The sequence below is a fragment of the Salvelinus fontinalis genome, chromosome 4, assembly GCF_029448725.1.
Source record: "Salvelinus fontinalis isolate EN_2023a chromosome 4, ASM2944872v1, whole genome shotgun sequence".
In the NCBI taxonomy this organism is placed as follows: Eukaryota; Metazoa; Chordata; class Actinopteri; order Salmoniformes; family Salmonidae; genus Salvelinus; species Salvelinus fontinalis.
The window spans coordinates 14,880,054-14,905,513 of record NC_074668.1 but is presented as its reverse complement, the minus strand read 5'-3'; the positions used below and the strand labels follow the sequence as shown (position 1 = coordinate 14,905,513).

The 25,460-nt window shown below is 47.8% G+C and overlaps 1 protein-coding gene across 1 annotated transcript in view; it reads left to right on the top strand.

The window, feature by feature from the left end:
• Positions 1 to 25,460, top strand: part of LOC129853138 (myocyte-specific enhancer factor 2C-like) — a gene marked incomplete in the record, with an annotated part of 96,160 nt that overhangs the window by 20,663 nt on the left and 50,037 nt on the right. Inside the window, 1 exon segment of the mRNA XM_055918865.1 lies at positions 16,854 to 17,047. Coding sequence (XP_055774840.1) covers positions 16,994 to 17,047 — 54 coding nt within the window.

Here is a 25,460-nt window from a genome sequence, read left to right as displayed (position 1 = left end):
TGTGTGTGCGTGTGTCAGTGCGCTTGCGTGTGTGTGTGAGTGTGTGTGAGTGTGTGTGAGTGTGTGTGCATACGTGTAAAACTAAAGTCTGAGGGGGTGTTTTCTGTTCCAGTCCAGCAGTCTGTGTCTAAATGGTGGTTACACCTGGACTCTGTAGGCCTACATGACACCATGTGATGCGAGGCAGCGGTTGGACCTTCGCTGAAAAACATTACCCTTCACAGATGTGTGTGCGTGAGTTGAGGGAGGGAATCCACGATAATGTACTGCACACGCTAACATAGGGGGTGGAGAAAACAACGTTAGAGAGAGACAGGTGGAGAGCAAGAGAGGAAGAGAGACAAGCTGAGGTGATCAGTTGAAACTCAAATAATCAGATTCAGCACTGAACAGCTTTCTCCACCACATCGTAAACCGCTTCCATTTACCTAACCATGGCACTACCACCATCCTCCTGACGTTCATCTTCCTCCATTTACCTAACCATGGCACTACCACCATCCTCCTGACGTCCATCTTCCTCCATTTACCTAACCATGGCACTACCACCATCCTCCTGACGTCTTCCCCCACCTGGAGCTATTCCATCCTGTTTCATGTTCACAATCTGGCGAGGATTATTTTACTCTGTCTATAGCCCTCTTTACTCGTGCCATGGATTAATTTGAGCCTTTCCAAATGATGGTTCCCTCTACTGCTGGTTTTCTCCACCGGGGCACAAGGACATTGGTGTGTCAGAGTAACTGTTCTGCTCTTTACTTCCCTCTGAGTACCTACTGCTCACCAAGTAGCCTGGCACAGAACCCGGAAAACCTGTATCTACGTTAACACTCTGAGTACCTACTGCTCACCAAGTAGTCTGGCACAGAACCTGGAGAACCTGTATCTACGTTAACACTCTGAGTACCTACTGCTCACCAAGTAGTCTGGCACAGAACCCGGAGAACCTGTATCTACGTTACCACTCTGAGTACCTACTGCTCACCAAGTAGTCTGGCACAGAACCCGGAGAACCTGTATCTACGTTAACACTCTGAGTACCTACTGCTCACCAAGTAGTCTGGCACAGAACCCGGAGAACCTGTATCTACGTTAACACTCTGAGTACCTACTGCTCACCAAGTAGTCTGGCACAGAACCTGGAGAACCTGTATCTACGTTAACACTCTGAGTACCTACTGCTCACCAAGTAGTCTGGCACAGAACCTGGAGAACCTGTATCTACGTTAACACTCTGAGTACCTACTGCTCACCAAGTAGTCTGGCACAGAACCTGGAGAACCTGTATCTACGTTAACACTCTGAGTACCTACTGCCCACCAAGTAGTCTGGCACAGAACCCGGAGAACCTGTATCTACATTAAAACTCTGAGTACCTACTGCTCACCAAGTAGTCTGGCACAGAACCTGGAGAACCTGTATCTACAATAACACTCTGAGTACCTACTGCTCACCGAGTAGTCTGGCACAGAACCTGGAGAACCTGTATCTACGTTAACACTCTGAGTACCTACTGCTCACCAAGTAGTCTGCACAGAACCTGGAGAACCTGTATCTACGTTAACACTCTGAGTACCTACTGCTCACCAAGTAGTCTGGCACAGAACCCGGAGAACCTGTATCTACATTAACACTCTGAGTACCTACTGCTCACCAAGTAGTCTGGCACAGAACCTGGAGAACCTGTATCTACGTTAACACTCTGAGTACCTACTGCTCACCAAGTAGTCTGGCACAGAACCCGGAGAACCTGTATCTACGTTAATACTCTGAGTACCTACTGCTCACCGAGTAGTCTGGCACAGAACCCGGAGAACCTTTTTCTACGTTAACACTCTGAGTACATACTGCTCACCGGGTAGTCTGGCACAGAACCCGGAGAACCTTTTTCTACGTTAACACTCTGAGTACCTACTGCTCACCGGGTAGTCTGGCACAGAACCTGGAGAACCTGTATCTACGTTAACACTCTGTGATTCACAATGTTCTGTGATATCATATGATCTCTCTTCCAAATCATATCACTGGCCTGTCAACCCAACATAATCAATTAGTGACGACTTTGATTGTGGATTATCATCAGCCACTCAATCCATGAAAATCATATCAGCTATTGCATCCATGAAATGTAGTTACAGTCCCCAAGTCACGCCGCTGATGCAGCAAAAGGAAGCAGGCGGGCGAGCAGGTAGCAGGCGACAGGGAGCAGGCGAGCAGGTAGCAGGCGACAGGGAGCAGGCGAGCAGGTAGCAGGTGACAGGGAGCAGGCGTGCAGGTAGCAGGCGACAGGGAGCAGGCGAGCAGGTAGCAGGCGACAGGGAGCAGGCGTGCAGGTAGCAGGCGACAGGGAGCAGGCGAGCAGATAGCAGGCGACAGGGAGCAGGCGAGCAGGTAGCAGGCGACAGGGAGCAGGCGACAGGGAGCAGGCGACAGGGAGCAGGCGACAGGGAGCAGGCGAGCAGGTAGCAGGTGACAGGGAGCAGGCGAGCAGGTAGCAGGCGACAGGGAGCAGGCGACAGGGAGCAGGCATGCAGGTAGCAGGCGACAGGGAGCAGGCGAGCAGGTAGTAGGCGACAGGGAGCAGGCGAGCAGGTAGCAGGCGACAGGGAGCAGGCGACAGGGAGCAGGCGAGCAGGTAGCAGGCGACAGGGAGCAGGCGAGCAGGTAGCAGGCGACAGGGAGCAGGCGACAGGGAGCAGGCGACAGGGAGCAGGCGAGCAGGTAGCAGGCGACAGGGAGCAGGCGAGCAGGTAGCAGGCGAGCAGGTAGCAGGCGACAGGGAGCAGGCGAGCAGGTAGCAGGCGACAGGGATTAGGCGTGCAGGTAGCAGGCGACAGGGAGCAGGTGTGCAGGTAGCAGGCGACAGGGAGCAGGTGAGCAGGTAGCAGGCGACAGGGAGCAGGCGAGCAGGTAGCAGGCGAGCAGGTAGCAGGCGAGCAGGTAGCAGGCGACAGGGAGCAGGCGACAGGGAGCAGGCGAGCAGGTAGCAGGCGACAGGGAGCAGGCGTGCAGGTAGCAGGCGACAGGGAGCAGGTGAGCAGGTAGCAGGCAACAGGTGTGCAGGTAGCAGGCGACAGGGAGCAGGCGAGCAGGTAGCAGGCGACAGGGAGCAGGCGTGCAGGTAGCAGGCGACAGGGAGCAGGTGTGCAGGTAGCAGGCGACAGGGAGCAGGCGAGCAGGTAGCAGGCGACAGGGAGCAGGCGAGCAGGTAGCAGGCGAGCAGGTAGCAGGCGACAGGGAGCAGGCGAGCAGGTAGCAGGCGACAGGGAGCAGGCGAGCAGGTAGCAGGCGACAGGGAGCAGGCGAGCAGGTAGCAGGCGACAGGGAGCAGGCGAGCAGGGAGCAGGCGAGCAGGTAGCAGGCGACAGGGAGCAGGTGTGCAGGTAGCAGGCGACAGGGAGCAGGCGAGCAGGTAGCAGGCGACAGGGAGCAGGCGAGCAGGTAGCAGGTAGCAGGCAACAGGTGTGCAGGTAGCAGGTGACAGGGAGCAGGCGAGCAGGTAGCAGGCGACAGGGAGCAGGCGAGCAGGTAGCAGGCGACAGGTAGCAGGCGTGCAGGTAGCAGGCGACAGGTAGCAGGCGACAGGGAGCAGGCGACAGGGAGCAGGCGTGCAGGTAGCAGGCGACAGGGAGCAGGCGAGCAGGTAGCAGGCGACAGGTAGCAGGCGTGCAGGTAGCAGGTGACAGGGAGCAGGCGAGCAGGTAGCAGGCGACAGGGAGCAGGCGAGCAGGTAGCAGACGACAGGTAGCAGGCGTGCAGGTAGCAGGCGACAGGTAGCAGGCGACAGGGAGCAGGCGACAGGGAGCAGGTGTGCAGGTAGCAGGCGACAGGGAGCAGGATCCAGCTGTCCGGCAGCTCTCTCTCGCTTGCTGCTTCCATTGGACCCATGCAGCAGCTGCAGTTTTACAGCCCTTGGCCTGCTTTCAAAGAGCAGTTGACACATTGTGTCAAGTCACCTTATCCTGGGGGAGTCAGCAATGGACTGTGGAAAGATGGTTCTCACCTGTCTCCATTTTGTCTCTGACGGGTGGCTATCTGTCCACCATTCCTGCTCTGTATGACACTATAGGCCCTGTTTGCGGGTGCTGAGTGAGACGTTCAGTTGCAGCAGCTGCCTGACTATTCCCTCTCTCTCTCCCCTGCTCCTCCTCTCCTCCTGCTCCTCCTCTCCCATGCTCCTTCTCTCCCCCTCCTCCTCCTCTCCTCTCCTCTCCTCTTCATCTCCCATGCTCCTCCTTTCCCCCAGCTCCTCCTCTCCCCCTGCTCCTCCTCTCCTCTCCTCCTCCACTCTACCTGCTCCTCATCTCGTCTCTCCCCCTGCTCCTCCTCTCCTCTCCTCCTCCTCTCTACCTGCTCCTCCTACTTTCCCCCTGTTCCTTCTCTCCTCTCCTCCACCTCTCTACTTTGCTCCTCCTCCTCTCACCCTACTCCTCCTCCCCTCTCCCCCTGCTCCTCTTCTCCTCCTCCTCTCCCCTGCTCCTCATCTCGTCTCTCCCCCTGTTCCTCCTCTCCTCTCCTCTCCTCCTCCTCTCTACCTGCTTCTCCTCCTCTCCCCCTGCTCCTCCTCCCCTCTCCCCCTGCTCCTCCTCTCCTCCTCCTCTCCCCTGCTCCTCATCTCGTCTCTCCCCCTGGTCCTCCTCTCCCCCTGCTCCTCCTCTCCTCTCCTCCTCCTCTCTACCTGCTCCTCCTCTCCCCCTGCTCCTCCTCTCCTCTCCTCCTCCTCTCTACCTGCTCCTCCTCCTCTCCCCCTGCTCCTCTTCTCCCCCTGCTCCTCCTCTCCCCCTACTGCTCCTCCTCTCCTCTCCTCCTCCTCTCCCCCTGCTCCTCTCCTCCTGCTCCTCCACTCTCCCTGCTCCCCCTCTCCCCTCTCAAAACAGAATACAGTAGTAGGCAGCACTGGACTTAAAAGGCCCTGTTACCTGTTATCTCACAGCCTCTCCACTGAGAGAGGAGTTACAGGGTTTTTACTTTTCTCTCAAAGCACACAGAGATGAAAAAGGAGACCACTGTGTGCTGAATGGATTTCCATTGGTCCAAGAATAGAAAGCCATGGCAACAACATGCTTGTTGAAAATGTGTAGCAGAGGTTTGTTGATTGGGTGAGGTTTCGCCATATACTGTACATCATGTAGATTTTAAGTCAATAACCAGGCCTTTGTTTTTTTTAAATAAAATTACTTGAATATGACGTTGTCTTCTCGCATGTTAATTAATCAAATAATACAAATTGCAATAATCTCTGACTGAAAAATATCAATTATTGTCCCCCACAGCTGACACATCAGATACCAACTTCCTCGTATCAGTTTTTTCTTTCACTTAAAGCACTTTGAAGGCTTCTGCTATTATCTCTATTCTACACTCATGGGGCTGGGCAGGGATGCTGTTTAGAGCTGTTAGACCAGTTTCCACCTGATTGCAGTGTGTGTGGAGGAAAGCCATTGCAGTTAAGGTGCTGACAGGATGCCCTGTAATGCGTGAATAAGAACACTCCTCTCTCTTCCAATGCTTTCATCTAGCGTTGGACCTCAAAAGGGCTCTAGTCACCCTACACTGCCACACAGAAATGCACTTCGTCCATCATTTCACATGATTGCTTAGAAAGCCATTAGTTAGCTATTTTTCCCCCTCCCGTTTTTTTGCTAAAAAACATTTAGGAAAGGCTTTACACATGTTTTGAGAAACAGTAGAGAAGAAGGGGTTTGTCCTCTCGGTTAAGGTTTCACAATCACAACGATGCGTCCTGTTGCATCATGACGGAATCCAGATCTGATGGCGGGCAGTGCGGTTGTGGTGATTTTTTTCCTTTTGATAGACAAAAGCTGGTGTGATTTCTCTCAGAAGGCTTTGTGCCGCCTAGAAGGGCCTTGTTTCATGACACGAGACATGGAGGGAACCTCTATTGGTCTTCTCAATGGTAATCTCAAGGGTAAGAAGCCGACTGGTTGAGGTGGGCAGAAGAATTGGACATCTCTCTCTCCTCTTGTCTTGTTTCTCGGCAGAGGGAGAGGGAAGCCCAGTGAGTTTTGGTTCCCATTTTGGGCTCTCTGGAACAGTTTAGGGAAGGAAGCACCTTTACACCTTTAATTGTCTGTGGTTGCTGATGTCACATCCTTCCGTTGAGTTTGCCACGTGTGTGTTTCCTGCCTTTCTGTCCACGAGGTCCTGGGGGCGACTGGGGTGCGGTGGGGGTGAATAGGGGATAGAGGGTCTAACAGTGGGTGGGGGGTGGAGTAGAGGGTTTGGGATCAGGGGTGGGTTTGGAGTGGATACAGGGCTGTGGAATTGAGGTATAATATGACGTTAGTCTATAACAAAACGCCTAGGTCTCTTGTTCCAGTCAAGCCAATCAAAGTCAGATAGAATAAACAGTGTAAAAATGAAGAGGCAACTAGCTCCCTTCTCCAACAACAGACAGTGTATAAATGAAGAGGCAACTAGCTCCCTTCTCTCTTCAACAACAGACAGTGTAAAAATGAAGAGGCAACTAGCTCCCTTCTCTCTTCAACAACAGACAGTGTAAAAATGAAGAGGCAACTAGTTCCCTTCTCTCTTCAACAGTAGACAGTGTAAAACTGAAGAGGCAACTAGCTCCCTTCTCTCTTCAACAGTAGACAGTGTATAAATGAAGAGGCAACTAGCTCCCTTCTCTCTTACATTTACATTTTAGCAGGCGCTCTTATTCAGAGCGACTTACAGTAGAGTGCATACATTTTTATTGCATTTTACATACTGAGACAAGGATATCCCTACCGGCCAAACCCTCCCTAACCAGGACGACGCTATGCCAATTGTGCGTCGCCCCACGGACCTCCCGGTTGCGGCCGGCTGCGACAGAGCCTGGGCGCGAACCCAGCCCAGCCTGGGCGTGAACCCAGAGACTCTGGTGGCGCAGCTAGCACTGCAATGCACTGCCCTAGACCACTGCGCCACCCGGGAGGTCAACAACAGACAGTGTATAAATGAAGAGGCAACTAGCTCCCTTCTCTCTTCAACAACAGACAGTGTAAAACTGAAGAGGCAACTAGCTCCCTTCTCTCTTCAACAGTAGACAGTGTATAAATGAAGAGGCAACTAGCTCCCTTCTCTCTTACATTTACATTTTAGCAGGCGCTCTTATTCAGAGCAACTTACAGTAGAGTGCATACATTTTTATTACATTTTACATACTGAGACAAGGATATCCCTACCAGCCAAACCCTCCCTAACCCGGACGACGCTATGCCAATTGTGCGTCGCCCCACGGACCTCCCGGTTGCGACAGAGCCTGGGCGCGATCCCAGCCCAGCCTGGGCGCGAACCCAGAGACTCTGGTGGCGCAGCTAGCACTGCAATGCACTGCCCTAGACCACTGCGCCACCCGGGAGGTCAACAACAGACAGTGTATAAATGAAGAGGCAACTAGCTCCCTTCTCTCTTCAACAGTAGACAGTGTAAAACTGAAGAGGCAACTAGCTCCCTTCTCTCTTCAACAACAGACAGTGTAAAAATGAAGAGGCAACTAGTTCCCTTCTCTCTTCAACAACAGACAGTGTAAAACTGAAGAGGCAACTAGCTCCCTTCTCTCTTCAACAACAGACAGTGTAAAAATGAAGAGGCAACTAGTTCCCTTCTCTCTTCAACAACAGACAGTGTAAAAATGAAGAGGCAACTAGTTCCCTTCTCTCTTCAACAACAGACAGTGTAAAAATGAAGAGGCAACTAGTTCCCTTCTCTCTTCAACAACAGACAGTGTATAAATGAAGAGGCAACTAGCTCCCTTCTCTCTTCAACAGTAGACAGTGTAAAACTGAAGAGGCAACTAGCTCCCTTCTCTCTTCAACAACAGACAGTGTAAAAATGAAGAGGCAACTAGTTCCCTTCTCTCTTCAACAACAGACAGTGTAAAAATGAAGAGGCAACTAGTTCCCTTCTCTCTTCAACAACAGACAGTGTAAAAATGAAGAGGCAACTAGTTCCCTTCTCTCTTCAACAACAGACAGTGTATAAATGAAGAGGCAACTAGCTCCCTTCTCTCTTCAACAGTAGACAGTGTAAAACTGAAGAGGCAACTAGCTCCCTTCTCTCTTCAACAGTAGACAGTGTAAAACTGAAGAGGCAACTAGCTCCCTTCTCTCTTCAACAACAGACAGTGTATAAATGAAGAGGCAACTAGCTCCCTTCTCTCTTCAACAGTAGACAGTGTAAAAATGAAGAGGCAACTAGTTCCCTTCTCTCTTCAACAACAGACAGTGTATAAATGAAGAGGCAACTAGCTCCCTTCTCTCTTCAACAACAGACAGTGTAAAACTGAAGAGGCAACTAGCTCCCTTCTCTTTTCAACAGTAGACAGTGTAAAAATGAAGAGGCAACTAGCTCCCTTCTCTTTTCAACAGTAGACAGTGTAAAACTGAAGAGGCAACTAGCTCCCTTCTCTTTTCAACAGTAGACAGTGTAAAACTGAAGAGGCAACTAGCTCCCTTCTCTCTTCAACAACAGACAGTGTAAAAATGAAGAGGCAACTAGCTCCCTTCTCTCTTCAACAACAGACAGTTCTCTCTTCTCATGACGGCAGAGCTTAAAAAATATCTCTGTCTGCTAATGACTACACTGTAACGTGAGTTAATAGAAAGAGGCACACACACACACACACACACACACACACACACACACACACACACACACACACACACACACACACACACACACACACACACACACACACACACACACACACACACACACACACACACACACAGACACAGACACTTGCCACAGCCTTGAACGCTTGAACACATTACACCATGATACACTGCTATCAAGCTAATCCCAGATGTACATTCTGCTAATCTCTTTAGCTGCTAAAGCTTTAAATTAGCCCTAATATTTGGCATGATTCACCACCAGCACAGAGGCCCACCTACATGTAGGCGATGGCCCAGGTTTAGGTCATTCTCTTCTGTGTGTTACTCGAAGACGTGGGGAGGGGAGGGAGGGAGGAAGAGGGGAGGGAGTGATAGAGATTTGTCACCGTGTCTATCTGTGCCTGACAGACGGAGAGCCTGACGTGCCACACAGAGTAGTCATTGCCTGTAATGACATTAGAGACACAATGAAATGGAGGCATACAGTCTCCTGGCCACTGGCTCCCCTCTCCCTCACCCTCCCACAATCACACCCAGGCAAGACACAGATAAACAGCTTCACCTCCACAAACAACACACATCTCTAAACACCAGCTCTCCATATAAAATATATAATGTTTTTTTAGGATTAGGAGTTGATATGGGGGGGAGCTATAGGGATGCTCAAGCGAAACTGAACCTAGAAAGTGTGTGCGTGTGTGTGTTTGTGCGTGTGTGTGCGTGTGTGTGTGTGTTTGTACATGTGTGTGTGTATGCGTCCGTGTGTTCATACTCAGATTGTTCGGAAACTGTATTAAATGCGTTACTGCCTCCTCTTCAAGGAAATGGTAGCTTATTTTAAAAGAGAGAGGGTTTATTTAATGTAGCATACACCTCCTAAAAGGTTTACTTACTGCAGTGTAATATGTTATTTCAAATCCTCGCAACCGCATTTCCTATGAGGATAGAGGATACTGCCGTTTTTTCAAGACATGCTATTACTAAATGTGTTGCAGATGTGCTATGGGGAGGTGGGGTTCTAGGAAAAACACCATCAATCCTGTCATTATAAATGGTTTTCTCCAATTCTCAACAACGTAGGCCTACTTAGAATTTAGTTGAAAACATAACATGTCAGCAGATGTTGGTGTATGTGTCGTCATATGAGGAACTGGTTTTCAGAGCTGTGCTGCCCCTCATCATTCAGTACACTTTCTCTTCATCTCTCTCTCTCTCTCTGTCTCTATCTTTCTTCTCTCTCTCTCTCTCTCTCTCTCTCTCTCTCTCTCTCTCTCTCTCTCTCTCTCTCTCTCTCTCTCTCTCTCTCTCTCTCTCTCTCTCTCTCTCTCTCTCTCTCTCTCTCTCTCTGTCTCTATCTTTCTTCCCTCTCTCTCTCTGTCTCTATCTTTGTTCCCTCTCTTTCTCTCTCTCTCTCTCTGTCTCTATCTTTCTTCCCTCTCTCTCTCTGTCTCTATCTTTGTTCCCTCTCTTTCTCTCTCTCTCTCTCTCTCTGTCTCTCTCTGTCTCTATCTTTCTTCCCTCTCTCTGTCTCTATCTTTGTTCCCTCTCTTTCTCTCTCTCTCTCTCTCTCTGTCTCTCAAAAGCTTTGATTTGCACCATGCAGCTGTCTTTCAAAGAGAGGAATTAGAACTAAGGACTAGATAATGTTCCTCTTTTCTCTCTCCTCTCTTTGATTCTCTCGGGTGCAGTCCTCTGTGTTTTCAATGACAAAGCCATATTAACAAGCAACACCCTATAGGATATATATATATATATATATATATATATATATATATATATATATATATATATACGTATATGTCTATTGGGATGGGAAGAAACGCTGCCCATGTGCTGTCTATTCGTTTTTGGTGACTTGGAAGTGAGGAGATGGGATAACTCTGTACAAGTTCCCATCACCCTTCCAGCTCCACTTCGGAAAGAGAGAGAGAGTGTACTGAATCTCCCTCCCTCTCGCCCTCTCCCTCCCTCTCTCCCTCTGTCTGCCCAACAGATGGGAGGGCGGTTGGTAGAGCTCTTCCCCTCCCCCCTGAGAGGCCTGGTACCTGTTCATGGTCCCTCTTTCCACCTCTTGTTCTCTCTCTCCCCTCTCTTTCCACCTCTTGTTCTCTCTCTCCCCTCTCTTTCCACCTCTTGTTCTCTCTCTCCCCTCTCTTTCCACCTCTTGTTCTCTCTCTCCCCTCTCTTTCCACCTCTTGTTCTCTCTCTCCCCTCTCTATCCACCTCTTGTGCTCTCTCTCCCCTCTCTTTCCACCTCTTGTTCTCTTTCTCCCCTCTCTTTCCACCTCTTGTTCTCTCTCTCCCCTCTCTTTCCACCTCTTGTTCTCTTTCTCCCCTCTCTTTCCACCTCTTGTTCTCTCTCTCCCCTCTCTTTCCACCTCTTGTTCTCTCTCTCCCCTCTCTTTCCACCTCTTGTTCTCTCTCTCCCCTCTCTTTCCACCTCTTGTTCTCTTTCTCCCCTCTCTTTCCACCTCTTGTTCTCTTTCTCCCCTCTCTTTCCACCTCTTGTTCTCTCTCTCCCCTCTCTTTCCACCTCTTGTTCTCTTTCTCCCCTCTTTCCACCTCTTGTTCTCTCTCTCCCCTCTCTTTCCACCTCTTGTTCTCTCTCTACCCTCTCTTTCCACCTCTTGTTCTCTTTCTCCCCTCTCTTTCCACCTCTTGTTCTCTCTCTCCCCTCTCTTTCCACCTCTTGTTCTCTCTCTCCCCTCTCTTTCCACCTCTTGTTCTCTTTCTCCCCTATCTTTCCACCTCTTGTTCTCTCTCTCCCCTCTCTTTCCACCTCTTGTTCTCTCTCTCCCCTCTCTTTCCACCTCTTGTTCTCTTTCTCCCCTCTCTTTCCACCTCTTGTTCTCTTTCTCCCCTCTCTTTCCACCTCTCGTTCTCTTTCTCCCCTCTCTTTCCACCTCTTGTCCTCTCTCTCCCCTCTCTTTCCACCTCTTGTTCTCTTTCTCCCCTCTCTTTCCACCTCTTGTTCTCTCTCTACCCTCTCTTTCTCCTTCTGTCAGCTCTCTCTAGGTTCAGCTACTCTGAGGCAGACTATTCTCTATAGGTATGGCCACCATTCTCAATCCTTATCTCTCGCTCCCTCAGCCCATCATGTCTTTCCTAACGTGCACTACGACCTTAGCAGTGACCCCCAGTGGCCTTCCCCCAGCCATTTCACTTTGTAATGGAGAGAGAGAGAGAAACAAAATCCTTCTCTCTCCTTCCCAATCCATACATTTCCTCTGCTCTGCCCTCTCCCCATACTCTTTGGTTATGGATTAGTGAATTGGCTTAATGTGGCATAGAAATATTGTTAGTCTTCTCTCTCCCACAGGTTCAGGAGTGGCTGAAAAATCGCAACATTCACCTAAAACTAAACCTACACTTTCACCTTCGCTGCACCTAAAAGGTGAAGTGTCAGTCTCATTCTTCTGTGGAGTCCTTCCTGAGTGCATAAGTGGTCAACATACAGATGGATTACATCATTCCCCCCCTCCTCAATCTACACACAATACCCCATAATGACAAAGCAAAAACAGGTTTTTAGAAATTTTTCAATAAAGAAATATAAAAAACGGAAATATTACATTTACATACAGTAAGGATTCAGATACTGTGCTCAGTACTTTGTTGAAGCACCTTTGGCAGCCATTACAGACTTGTCTTCTTGGGTATGATGCTACAAACTTGGCAAACCTGTATTTGTGGAGTTTCTCCCATTCTTCTCTGCAGATCCTCTTAAGCTCTGTCAGGATGGATGGGGAGCATCACTGCGCAGATATTTTCAGGTCTCTCCAGAGATGTTCGATTGGGTTCAAGTCTGGGCTCTGGCTGGGCCACTCAAGGACATTCAGAGACTTGTCCCGAAGCCACTCCTGCGTTGTCTTGGCTATGTGCTTAGGGTCGTTGTCCTGTTAGAAGGTGAACCTTTGCACCAGTCTGAGGTCCTGAGTGCTTTGGAGCAGGTTTTCATCAAGGATCTCTCTGTACTTTACTCCGTTCATCTTTCCCCCAATCCTGACTAGTCTCCCAGTCCCTGACGCTGAAAACCATCCCCACAGCATGATGCTGCCATAACCATGCTTCACCGTAGGGATGGTGACAGGTTTCCTCCAGACGTGAAGCTTGGCATTCAGGCCAAAGAGTTCAATCTTGGTTTCAACAGACCAGAGAATCTTGTTTCTCATGGTCTGAGAGTCCTTAAGGTGCCTTTTGGCAAACTCCAAGCAGGCTGTCATGTGCCTTTTACTGAGGAGTAGCTTCCGTCTGGCCACTCCACCATAAAGGCCTGATCGTTGGAGTGCTGCAGAGATGGTTGTCCTTCTGGAAGGTTCTTCCATCTCCACAGAGGAACTCTGGAGCTCCTTGAGAACCATTGAGTTCTTGGTCACCTCCCTGACCAAGGCCCTTCACCGCCGATTACTCAGTTTGGCCAGCCCTAGGAAGTCTTGGTGGTTTCAAACTTCTTCCATTTAAGAATGATGGCAGCCACTGTGTTCTTGGGGACCTTCAATGCTGCGTACATGTTTATTTTACCCTTCCCCAGATCTGTGCCTTGACACAATCCTGTCTCGGAGCTCTACGGACAATTCCTTTGACCTCATGGCCTGATTTTTGACTGACATGCACTGTCAACTGTGGGACCTTATATAGAAAGGTGTGTGCCTTTCCAAATCATGTCCAATCAATTGAATTTATCACAGGTGGACTCCAATCAAGTTGTAGAAACATGTCAAGGTTGGTCAATGGAAACAGGATGCACCTGAGCCCAATTTCGAGTCTCATAGCAAAGAATCTGAATTATTATGTACATTATGGGGTATTGTGTGTAGATTGACGATCAACATTTTTTTATTTAATCATTTAAGAATAAGGCTGTAACGTGACAAAATGTGGAAAAAGGGAAGGGGTCTGAATACTTTCTGAATGCACTGTAGACATAGTGCTGTCTCATTATATTGGATTGCACTCTCTGTCTCTGTCTCTCTCTGTCTCTCTCTCTTTCGCTCCCTGTCTCTCCTCTCTCCCTCTCTCTCTCTCTTTCGTTCTCCCCATCAGGCGGGCCACGGCATGTCTCCTGGCGGGACACCGTCAAAGGGGTAAATTGGATTGTGCTGTTCTGTGGTAATCTTTTGGGGGTGCTTACTGTCACCAGCCAACCCTCCCTGACCAGACCTGGGGAAGGCAGGAGGGATGCCGCGGGCAATGGGGTGGGAGCGAGTGTGTGGGGTAGGCGGAGGAGGGAGAGTTGACGAGCTGGGTGGAGGCTCTCGTGTTTGAGGGAGGAGACAGAAGGAGGGAGGGGTGTTGAAGGGGGAGGGAGGGGGATCACCGGCGCCGGGCTAAGCAGCACCTCTCCTCAGGCAGCATTGGTTGCCGGAGCCAAAGCTGGGATTAAATGTTCAGGACATGGGCTTAGTCTTAGTGTTACTGTTACATAAGGACTGAGGTGTTGCTCCAGAGGGTGTTAACATTGAGAGGCTCAGGGGGGAGGAGTCAGGAGGCAGGAGTCACTGCGTTGAAGCCACCAATGGAGAGAGGCATTGCGTTAGCGGTCAGGAGACAGAGTAGAGCTGCGTGGTGCGCCTCGACTGTCAGGGTCTGATTGAGGTATGCTGGCCTGCCCGGGGGATTGATATGTTGTTATTCTTGTTGTGTCTGTGGACTGTTGAGTATCACTGATAGGCTTGAGTGTTTGTCTGAAGACACTCTTTCATCTTTCTGACTGTTTTTAATGATTTATGCTGTGTAACCATAGAAAATGAACAAGAGTATCATTAAATACTAAACCAATGTGTCATTTTAGATGTTAGTCTCGTTAGTACTGTTGTTGCCCATGGTTGATTATACAGTCAGTGGAAGTGCAAACAATCATCACATAAGTATGGTTTTGTCACAAGGGTGAAGAAGAGATGTTGACATGCTAATGGTCAAGGACTTTTTTGTGCCCATAAGCGACGTTGTTGCTGGTGACGTCTGGTGAGGACCTGCCTTACAACAGGCTTACAAGCCCTCAGTCCAGCCTCTCTCAGCCTATTGCGGATAGTCTGAGCACTGATGGAGGGATTGTGCGTTCCTGGTGTAACTCGGGCAGTTGTTGTTGCAATCCTGTACCTGTCCCACAGGTGTGATGTTCAGTTGTTTTTCTTTGCTGAGTTTATATGTATATTTACATATATACATAGAGAGAGAGAGAGAGAGAGAGAGAGAGAGAGAGAGAGAGAGAGAGAGAGAGAGAGAGAGAGAGAGAGAGAGAGAGAGAGAGAGAGAGAGAGAGAGACTCACAATGAACAAGTATAGTCAACTACATTTGAGTGGCATCATCTCTGAAGGATGTAGCCAGTAGTGAGTAAAGCCTAAATTAGATAGGTAACCACATTGGACTTTAACAAGCTTGATTATAAACAAAGTGTAAAATAGCCACGCCGTTCTTGGACTCAATATGTGAAATCTGCGCTATTGTCAACCTGGAGACAATTCGGAGACGTCAGGCTAAACCTAATTGGCTTGATTACACTTGGCTCCATCTCCCAGGAGAGACTGAAGATATAAGAGAGCCAACTAGTGGCATGCAGGAGTACAGGTGTTTTGAACCTGTGCTCTCCAATACTGAGAATAATTCTCACTTGTATTCCTAAAGCAAGATCACATGGGTGTATAACTGACAAGACCTGTGTCTACCAGGCACATCTATTACCAATGCCTTCCACTCAAGAAGCGTAGGGGTCGAATGTACAGCAGCATGTAGTTGTTCACCATGGGGGTTGGGGTGCTTTCTCCTGCATCATGTCACTCAATAAACACATAGATTCAGGTTAGAGGAAGATGAAACAAGACAGGAAAGATAGGGGGAGCAAAGTGTGTGTGTGTGTGTGTGTGTGTGTGTGTGTGTGTGTGTGTGTGTGTGCGTGTGCGTGTGCGTGTGCGTGTGCGTGTGCGTGTGCGTGTGCGTGTGCGTGTGTGTGTGTGTGTGTGTGTGTGAGAGAGAGATTGACATGTCTTTTGGTGAAGCAGTGTCATCTTCCACATCAATGTCTGCGGCTCGCGCTGCCAGGTGCCAGATATCTGGTTCAGAAAGGAGAGAAAAGAGAGAGTGGGAAGGGGGAGAAAAAAGCAGGCTAGATGGTTTTTAATGCGACGGCGCTGACAGCTCCCCTGCATTGCACTGAGCTTAAATAATGGGATGCTCATTTGCATAACGAGGAACGTTATCACCTCTACTGTCAGAATAAAACACAACAGTTCTTCTGCTCCTCCCTGAGATAGATTGGGTTGGCCTACTTTAGCACTCTGGAGAGAAGTATCAGAGATCTGGCTTACTCAAGCTCACACACACACATGCACACACTCTTTGGAAGTCAGCTAATTCACTCACACACACTATCGGTCCAGCTCAGCCCACACACACATGTGCACACACACTCAACCACAAACAGACAGACAGACAGACAGACAGACAGACAGACAGACAGACAGACAGACAGACAGACAGACAGACAGACAGACAGACAGACAGACAGACAGACAGACAGACAGACAGACAGACAGACAGACAGACAGACAGACACACACACACACACACACACACACACACACACACACACACACACACACACACACACACACACATTGTGTCCAGCTGGTTTAAGTCCTGGTTTAAATATTCAAGACCGATTTTGACGGGAATCAGCTCTATTGTCTTAATTTTAAAGGTCAAATCTGTAATGTTTCTGAACAAGGCAAGGCTAGGTTTCACATCTGCATCCAAGCCAGTCTCCATGTCGGCCATTTTAGAACTGTGTTGGAGGTAGACTAGATCAGTCTTACCTTGCCGTCGTTCTGTAAACAAACTGCTGTTTTTCAGGAGAAAGAAAGTGTATTTCTTAGTGGAGGTAACGTTACACTGTGGGTGATTAGAGCATTTAAGTTAGCGGCACTTCCAAAACTGTCAAACTCTCTGTGAATGAGACGAGATCCTGACAGCGCTGTCTCTGCTCATAGTTGGCACGGTAACGCGACAAACCTGATTTGCATGATATCGACAGTAAAAAACACAGCGCTCCTTTCACAGCATGTTGACAGATTAGTTGTATTTCTTCCCCCTCCCTTGTGGCAACGATGATGTGACTTTTCTCCCACCCATACCCCCCCACCCCCTCATTTTTTTTGTGCCATATTTCATGTCACTAAATGCTTATCCTCTATCCTTCTGTCTCTCTCGCTCTTTTTCTTTCTCTAATGCAGGTACGGATGCTGGAATCTTTGAATTGATCGGAGCAAGTCAAGAGAAGAGAGAGAAGAGAGAGAAGAGAAAGCGTTTTGAGGAGAGGCAGAAGAAAGCATAAAGTTCTTTAGGGAGAGGAGAGAAGAAGAAGACGGGGACAATGGGGAGGAAAAAGATTCAGATCACGCGGATTATGGATGAACGCAACAGACAGGTAAGCACCATGGAGAGGGGAGGATGGATGATGGGGGGTGGAAATACCTTACTGTGGGCCTGGGAGAGAGCACGGTAGGTGTGCTGACTTAAGTCTTCAGGGCGTCTGGATGTGACGGTGTCGTGGTGGTGGCAGGTGGGTGTAGGTGGGATAGGAGGGTGATTGTTTTGGGTACCCTGGAGGTTTACATGGAGGTAGTAGTACGTCTTGTTTTTCTTAAATGTAACATACACTGGTGGCACCCTATCACACCCTATCACACCCTCTCACACCATGCCACCCACTTTAGCTCATGGCAGTGGAATATTACTATGCAGGGGGGTGGAGAAGGGAGGGGAAGGGAGGGAGAAAACACAAACAAACAACCAAACAGAGATGGAGGTTTCATGCACGCACCACACACCGCAGAGAGCGCCCTGGGATGGGTGGAGCTAAGAGAGCGCTGAGAGAGCGCTGAGGCCAACATGCTCAATCTGTCTCAGGGCTGGTTGGGTCTTCTGTATCTTTCCTCTCAATGTACCTTTAAAACAAGGCTCATGCTCAAATGTATTGAAAACACGTAGCCAGCATAAGTAAGTAGAAAATCCCTATACAATTATTTTTCAATTTTTTTTATCAATGTTTATATTTCAAAAGAAGAGGCACATTTTTTTGATGAACCCTTGTATAGGCAAATGATTTACCATAAATATCACGTGCAACCAGCTTGCTTTATTTGTGGCCATGTCTTCAATGATAAATTACAACAAAACATCAGCCACACAAACCAGGAAATTGATGGAGACAGACCTGTCTCTCTCTCTGCCCTGCAGGCCCACAATCCATTACTTCCTGTGGCACCAGTGACCACCACCACTCTGTCAGATTCCTGTCAGGCCAATTGGATCCATACCCTGCTAATAAGCCCCCCTCCAATCACAGGTCACACACACTCCCTTCCTCCTCAGTCCCCACCAATCTGTGAACCATTATCCCAGCATACTGTCATGACATTTAATGGTTATTACATCTATCACACTAGAGTGGTTCAGACTCTCTTAGATCCTTCTACTTGTCACGTCTTTATTCTGTATTGCCTGACATCTAGCAGAGTACTTCACTGTCCCTTCTAGCCTCTGACAGTATGCCATCTCAACATAAACACTGTCATTGGGCTCTCTTCACCCTGCTGTTGTGACTTGACATAAAAAGGTGCTAGAAATCGATTGGACTCCACTGAAGTAGCTGTTGCAGCTGGGTGGTCTGAGCACTCCTTGGTGAGACGTAGACAGAAGAAATAAGTGAAAGAGGAGGAGGGGAGTGGAGCTGTCATGAAGTCCGTTATGTCCTACTTGACTCTCTGGGAGCTCTACAGTTGTTCCCAGACATCAGGTTTTTGGGGTCAGGGTATTGAAGTCAAAAGTAAGGGAGGGAGTGTGGGAGAGTTCAGGGAAGGCTACCACATTGCACCAGCACCCACACCTCCTGTCTGCTTTTATCTCAGCCTCCTCTCCCTCCCTACCCGTCACACTGCAGACCGGGCTCACCGGTCGCATCAGGCACTACGGCTCCCGAGGATGAGGAGGGAGACAGGAAGGACACCTGAGGGGAATCAATATCACAGATATCCGGGGTTCAGAGAGAGAGGGAAGGAGGGAGGGTGGGAGAGAGAGGGAGAGAAGAGGGAGATAGAGGAGAGGAGGGGGGAGGGAGGGAGGGAGAGGGAAGGAGAGAGAGAGAAGAGGGAGAGAGAGGAGAGGAGGGGGGAGGGAGGGAGAGGGAAGGAGAGAGAGAGAAGAGGGAGGGAGAGAGAGGAGAGGAGGGAAAGAGAGGAGAGGAGAGGGAAGAGAAAGGGAGCAAGTGATTTTAACAGTTTATACCTGAGATCTCTTGTAATCAATTTTACACCAGCAATATTCCTTGCCTTTTTACACGTTGTTTTGAATTCGTACTGATACAAGATTATTAATTAAACTTCTTAAACATCTTTTGAATGAACTCTTTTGCTTTTTGCTTTTTGTTGTACATGGCAATGGAGGTAAAATGACATCAGTTCTCGTGTCTGAGGCAAGCAAGACGTGCACGAATGAGGTTGGTGCACCTTAATTGGGGAGAATGGGCTCGTGGTAATGGCTGGAACGGATTAGGAGGAATGGTATCAAATACAGCAAACACATGGTTTCCATGCAGCCTCCACTGGTGTACACAAAGGAGACCATCACAAGGAAGAAGGAGACCTTTGGCACACAGAAACAACGAAGATTTTTTGTTTTTATTTTGTCTAAATGGCAGCCTGAGCTTTGCATATTTTCACTTCTCCTTTGAGGAAACGTCCTCAACAGCCAAACAGCCAAATAAACATCAGAGGGGTTACCTTTAGCCTCCACATGTTTCACAAGCTTCCATCCTGCCCTGAACCAAGCTCAAGACTTAAAATCTACTTACAGTTCTCTGATATACAATCAATCCATACACATGAAGGAATAGATCAAATTACACTTGAATTTGTAGATTGCCGATCAGGCTGGTGTGGCTGTCGATGTTTGACCTCTTATGTCAAACTTCATATATTTGCTATGTCAGCCCTATGTAGATATTACGAAAGCCTTTAACTTCTCATCCCTATTGATGTCCACTTCCCTGTTCTCCCTGCCCTCTGTTGAGTGGCAATGTTCTGTTAAAGCTCTCTGCAGCCACCCTGCCACCCACGGGCTCCGCTGCCCACCACGGTGCCATCATCGTGGGCACGGGGCCTCCGTCTCTCTGTGCGGCCACTTTGGCCTGCCACCCCTAGACCCTGAAACACTTCCCCAGAGCATGGGCACCATGGTCAGGCCTCCCTGGCATTGACTGTCTGCCCAGAGCTCCGGACAGAGGGCAGCAGTGTGTGAGCCCTGGCTCCCGGCCCCCCACCACTCAGACCCTCTCCCAGCCCCGGGCACATGAAAGGGCCCCCTGTGCCATAAATGCACAGGCCGTAGACAGAGAGCAGACACACACACTCACACAAACACACGCACACTTACACAGACATACACACACACACACAGATATCTATTGCAGACATACATGCTCAAACATATTATACACTCAGACACATACTTAGACACACACATAAATTTCTATTTAACACACATATATATTTAATTAGACTGAGTTAAACACTTCTATCTCTCGTCTTGTCGTTAACATCCAGGGTCGGCCATCATGGAGTCCAGCAAATTGGGGCTAATTGAGGGTAATACAGATTGACACGTCTGTCCAGCCAGTTCAGCCGTGTGCGTGTGTGTGTGTGTGTGTGTGTGTGTGTGTGTGTGTGTGTGTGTGTGTGTGTGTGTGTGTGTGTGTGTGTGTGTGTGTGTGTGTGTGTGTGTGTGTGTGTGTGTGTGACAGTGGGGGTGGTGGGTTGTAAAGGGGAAGAGCCCCTGTGGAGGGGTCAGAGGTTAAACGTGGATGAAGTCATCAGTCACAGGAAGTAGAAACGTGCCCCCTCCCCATTTCTCTCCCCAGTCAGGACTCAAAAACACAATAATATATGTTTATCTTCAGCACGTGAGCTTATTTCTTTCTTATCAAGGAAACAATCCACACCACCGCAGAATGAAGAAACATGGTTCTTTCACTTACAACAATTCCGGCTTGTCTCCAATCAACAGCGGTGGGGTGAGAAAGCTTGTGAGGGAAATTAACGGCAGGAAAATAATGAGGCCCTCAGGGTATCTCTTCACCCCTGCACTTCTCCTCTCTTCCCCCGTTTCCCACCTTTTCTCATGTCCTTGATCGTTACCTCTGTGAGCCAAGCTCCTCTGTGTCAGTCTGCTCAACCCTGAGAGACCTCACCTAGAGAGCGCTTGCAAAAACACCTCACCTTTCCTCCACTTTATGCCCTCTTTTGTCTTCTCATCTTCTTTAACCGCCTCTTTTCTTCTTCTCTTGTACTGCTACTCTCCTCTGTGTCCTCTTTTCTTCTTCTCTTGTACTGCTACACTCCTCTGTGTCCTCTTTTCTTCTTCTCTTGTACTGCTACACTCCTCTGTGTCCTCTTTTCTTCTTCTCTTGTACTGCTACTCTCCTCTGTGTCCTCTTTTCTTCTTCTCTTGTACTGCTACTCTCCTCTGTGTCCTCTTTTCTTCTTCTCTTGTACTGCTACTCTCCTCTGTGTCCTCTTTTCTTCTTCTCTTGTACTGCTACTCTCCTCTGTGTCCTCTTTTCTTCTTCTCTTGTACTGCTACTCTCCTCTGTGTCCTCTTTTCTTCTTCTCTTGTACTGCTACTCTCCTCTGTGTCCTCTTTTAATTTTTGGTGTCTCTTTTTCCTTCTTTATCTTTCAACTGGAGCTCTGTGCAACAAGACATTTTCATCCTCACAAATGAATGAAAATAAAAAGCTATTTTGGTCAATCTCGCCACTGACTCGGCTCTCGCAAAGTTAACACACACATTTTTGCAGCATGCACTGGATATATCACTTTCCACTTGTGGTTTTACAGTCTAAACAGGAACATACAGAGCACGGCCATACTCGGGCAGGAGTGCTTTTCTCAGAAATCACTACCTCCGGGAAAAGAAAATCCAATGAAATCACTGCATTAACCATTTTTCATATTGTAACGCAGGATTCTTTCTCAGACATTACTAGTTGATAGATTTTAATTGATTAACTTGAATTTCAATGTAATCTCTTGTACAGGAGTTAGTTTTTTATGTACTCTGAAAGTCTAGGACAGGCTATTAGGAGTGGGTGGGTGCTGGGTGGTGGTGGGGAGTGGAGTAAGCATATATTAGAGATGTGAGCTCAAACAAAGCTCCTGTTGTCATCATTCATCCAGCAGCCTGTTTGGCTCTGAGGAGAGTTCAGGCCCAAGTCTTGGACTCCTGTCCTTATTCCTTTAGTGTGGGGAGCCTTCTGACAATAGGACAAGTGTTTGTGTGTGGCGGGCAATGGTATTGAGTGTTGACTTGTATGCGTGTGTGCATGCACTTATGTTGGCTGTGTAAATATGCCATGTCTTAATTTGATCATCCTGTTGCAGGAATTGTTTACAGTGAATCCAATGTGAAAGCAGTATTGTAGTGTATTCAAGCTTTAAAAAGGCTTCTAAAGTTTGCAATTTCCAATTTAACATTCCACACTTGATTTGCCCTAACGAAAAATGTATCAACACCTACAAAAAAATGGCCATTAATTAAAATCCACATAACAGTTCACAGTTCCTGTTGCTGATGGATTATCTTTCTGCTGTGTGAACCTGGCTCTTATTAAGATACGGCATCTGTATGATGTGTGTGATGATGTTTGCATGAGTCTTAACATATTGGGTGTATATTTGCTTGGTTAAATGACCGCTCTCGGTCCCTGTCTCTCTCCTCCACCTCCTCCTCCTCCCCCCAGGAGGTGGGAAGCAGAAGCGAGGCCCATTGTGAAGGGGAAGCCACCAGACTCTTCCTGTTATGAGAGGAAATGCATACAAATGTGCTTCCTGTGCCCCCCCCCCCCCTCCCCCCCCCCCCCTCCCCCCCTCCCTCCCACCCCCTTCACCCTAAGCCGCTCGCTCACTTTTTTTTCCCTCCTCTCTTTTCTCCTTTCTTGACTGTGGCCATAGTACGTCAGTTCAGTCCTTCGGAGCTCCGCGTGGTAAACATGTTTGTCCTCTTGGTTGACGCTGTCCGTCTCGAGGGGAAAGAGAGGGAGGGAGGGTGGGAAGGAGGGAGTGTATATACAGTACACCATGTGAGGAGGCTGGACGTTCAGCCTCTGACCAGATGACATGCTCTCACACAAAACACCAAACAGTGAGGCCTCTGGTTTTCCTCTACTCTCATCCTAAAACCATGCACCATTAGGTGCAACTATAGACTTCACACTCGGGGGCCCCTGAGATTTCTGCAGTAAAAAAACACTCATTCACAGTTTGTTTGACACTTAAGGGTTCACACTGTTTTAACCAGCAAACCTCTTAAGTTAAAGCTTGGTTCCAAATGGGTCTTCCAAATGGACAATGACCCCAAGCACACTTCCAAAGTTGTGGCAAAATGGCTTAAGGACAACAAAGTCAAGGTATTGGAGTGACCATCACGAAGCCTTGACCTCAATCCTATAGAAAATTTGTGGGCAGAACTGAAAAAGCGTGTGCGAGCAAGGAGGCCTACAAACCTGATTCAGTTACACTAGCTCTGTTTGGAGGAATGGGCCAAAATTCACCCAACTTCTTATGGGAAGCTTGTGGAAGGCTACCTGAAATGTTTGACACATGTTAAACAATTTAAAGGCAATGCTACCAAATACTAATTGGGAATGTGATGAAAGAAATAAAAGCTTAAATAAATCCTTCTCTCTACTATTGTTCTGACATTCCACATTCTTAAAATAAAGTGGTGATCCTAACTGACCTGTAACGGCTGTCACTCTCCTCACCCTCGGACGAGGTGAGGAGAGAAGGATCTTCAGACCAAAATGCAGCTTGAGGGAAATAAGCCATACTTTTATTTAACTACGATGATGGCAACACGAAAACAAATACACTTACGAAATAACAAAACAAGAAAACGACGTTGACGAAACCTGAACATAAACTTACATAACTACACGTAAACTCACGGAAAGGAAACAGACGACATCGAAACGAAAACGAACAGCCAAACAGTCCCGTATGGTACATACATCGACACGACACAGGAGACAATCACCCACAATGAACACTGTGACAACACCTACCTAAATATGACTCTTAATTAGAGGAACGCCAAACACCTGCCTCTAATTAAGAGCCATACCAGGTAACCCAAAACCAACACAGAAACAGAAAACATAGAATGCCCACCCAACCTCACGTCCTGACCAACTAACACACATAACAACTAACATAAATAGGTCAGGAACGTGACATGACCTAAAAAAAGGGAATTTTTACCAGGATTAAATGTCAGGAATTGTGAAAAACTGAGTTTAAATTTAGTTGGCTATGGTGTATGTAAACTTCCGACTTCAACTGTAATTCCCAACCATTATAAGAATTTAAGAAACGTGAACATTACCATATCTAAGTGGTCGCTTGTCAGATTTTTTTATTGTGTCCTATTCTAAAACGCTGTCAGCTCCACTTTAAATGCAACAATGTTTCACAAACATAAGTTATTTTCAAAGAGATGGCTAACAACACCAAGCGCACTGCAATAAAAAGCACATATGCACTCAACAGATGATGATCATTTGAAACTTATCTTCTTGTTGAAAGTTAGTCTTGAAAAGGGAGAAGATAACAAATTAGCAACAACATCCTCTTTGATAACACCTGCTGCAGCCGCTGAAAATTTGCTTCAACAAAATCTAGCTAGCTAGACCGTGGGGAAACTATTGCTCGCTATTGCGCAGTGACCTGTTGGCCTTCAAGAAGGCAGAACTTTCCATACGTACTTGTAAATATGGTCCCACTTATTAAGTCAAAATGTGATTGGTTGATTCCCGTCACTCCAAAATGGTGCTCTAATACAGTTGAATGGCCAATGCCTTTATATAGCTTCTGTTGGCCTAGCCAATGGCTGACCTAGCTAGCTAGATTTATCTCCTCAGAGACCAGAAATAAAAGTCCTGATTGGATATTTTTTTCTCTTCAGTGTTAACCCTTTCCTTTCCAACAAAAACTGAAGAGATTCAATCAGAACATCATTGAAAATAATAATATAATTATCAGTATAACTATATATTATTATAATTATTATTTTATAAATACTTATCCCTTCTCTGAAGGCTTAGATGGTTCCCCTCTCTTTTTTGGTTAGTAATTATTTGTAGAGGGGATCTATTTCCCCCAGCATGCATTTTTTCTCTATTCTGAATGTCAAAAAAATCCATATGTTGTTCTAAAATATGAACACAGAATTTGACAAAGTGATTTGACAAAATTACAATCATGGTCTTGAATTGGAATCGTATTTTTCTGGTCTCGGTGTTGACTCGGTCTCAAACCCCTTGTCCACCTCCCGGTTTCGGTCTTGACTCAGTCTTTCCCACCCTCCTCCAGTCTTGGTCTTGATTTGGACTCGATTTTCTCCATCTTGGTCTTGAATCAGTCTTGCTTTAGGTGGTCTCAAACACAACACTGGCCAATAGCGACAGGAGGTGGCAGCGGTGAGTGATGACATCACCAGCACAAGGGTCGTGTCCGTAGGCTAACTGTGGGCACATGACATCATCAAGTGAGGTCACAGTGTAGCGTTTTGCCAAGCAGTTCAAATCACCACCAGTCAGAGAACTTTCCAGAGCTACAGTACCTGCTTCATTTTGTACATATGGATTACTTTAAAAAAAATGTAATCCATATGTATGTGTGTGGGGGATTTTTCAGGTATAGGTGTTAAGAGTATGGAATGGCGATGTATGGGATTTTTATGTAGGTGTTATTTGTAAAGCTTTTTTTTAGCAGATTCTATACATAA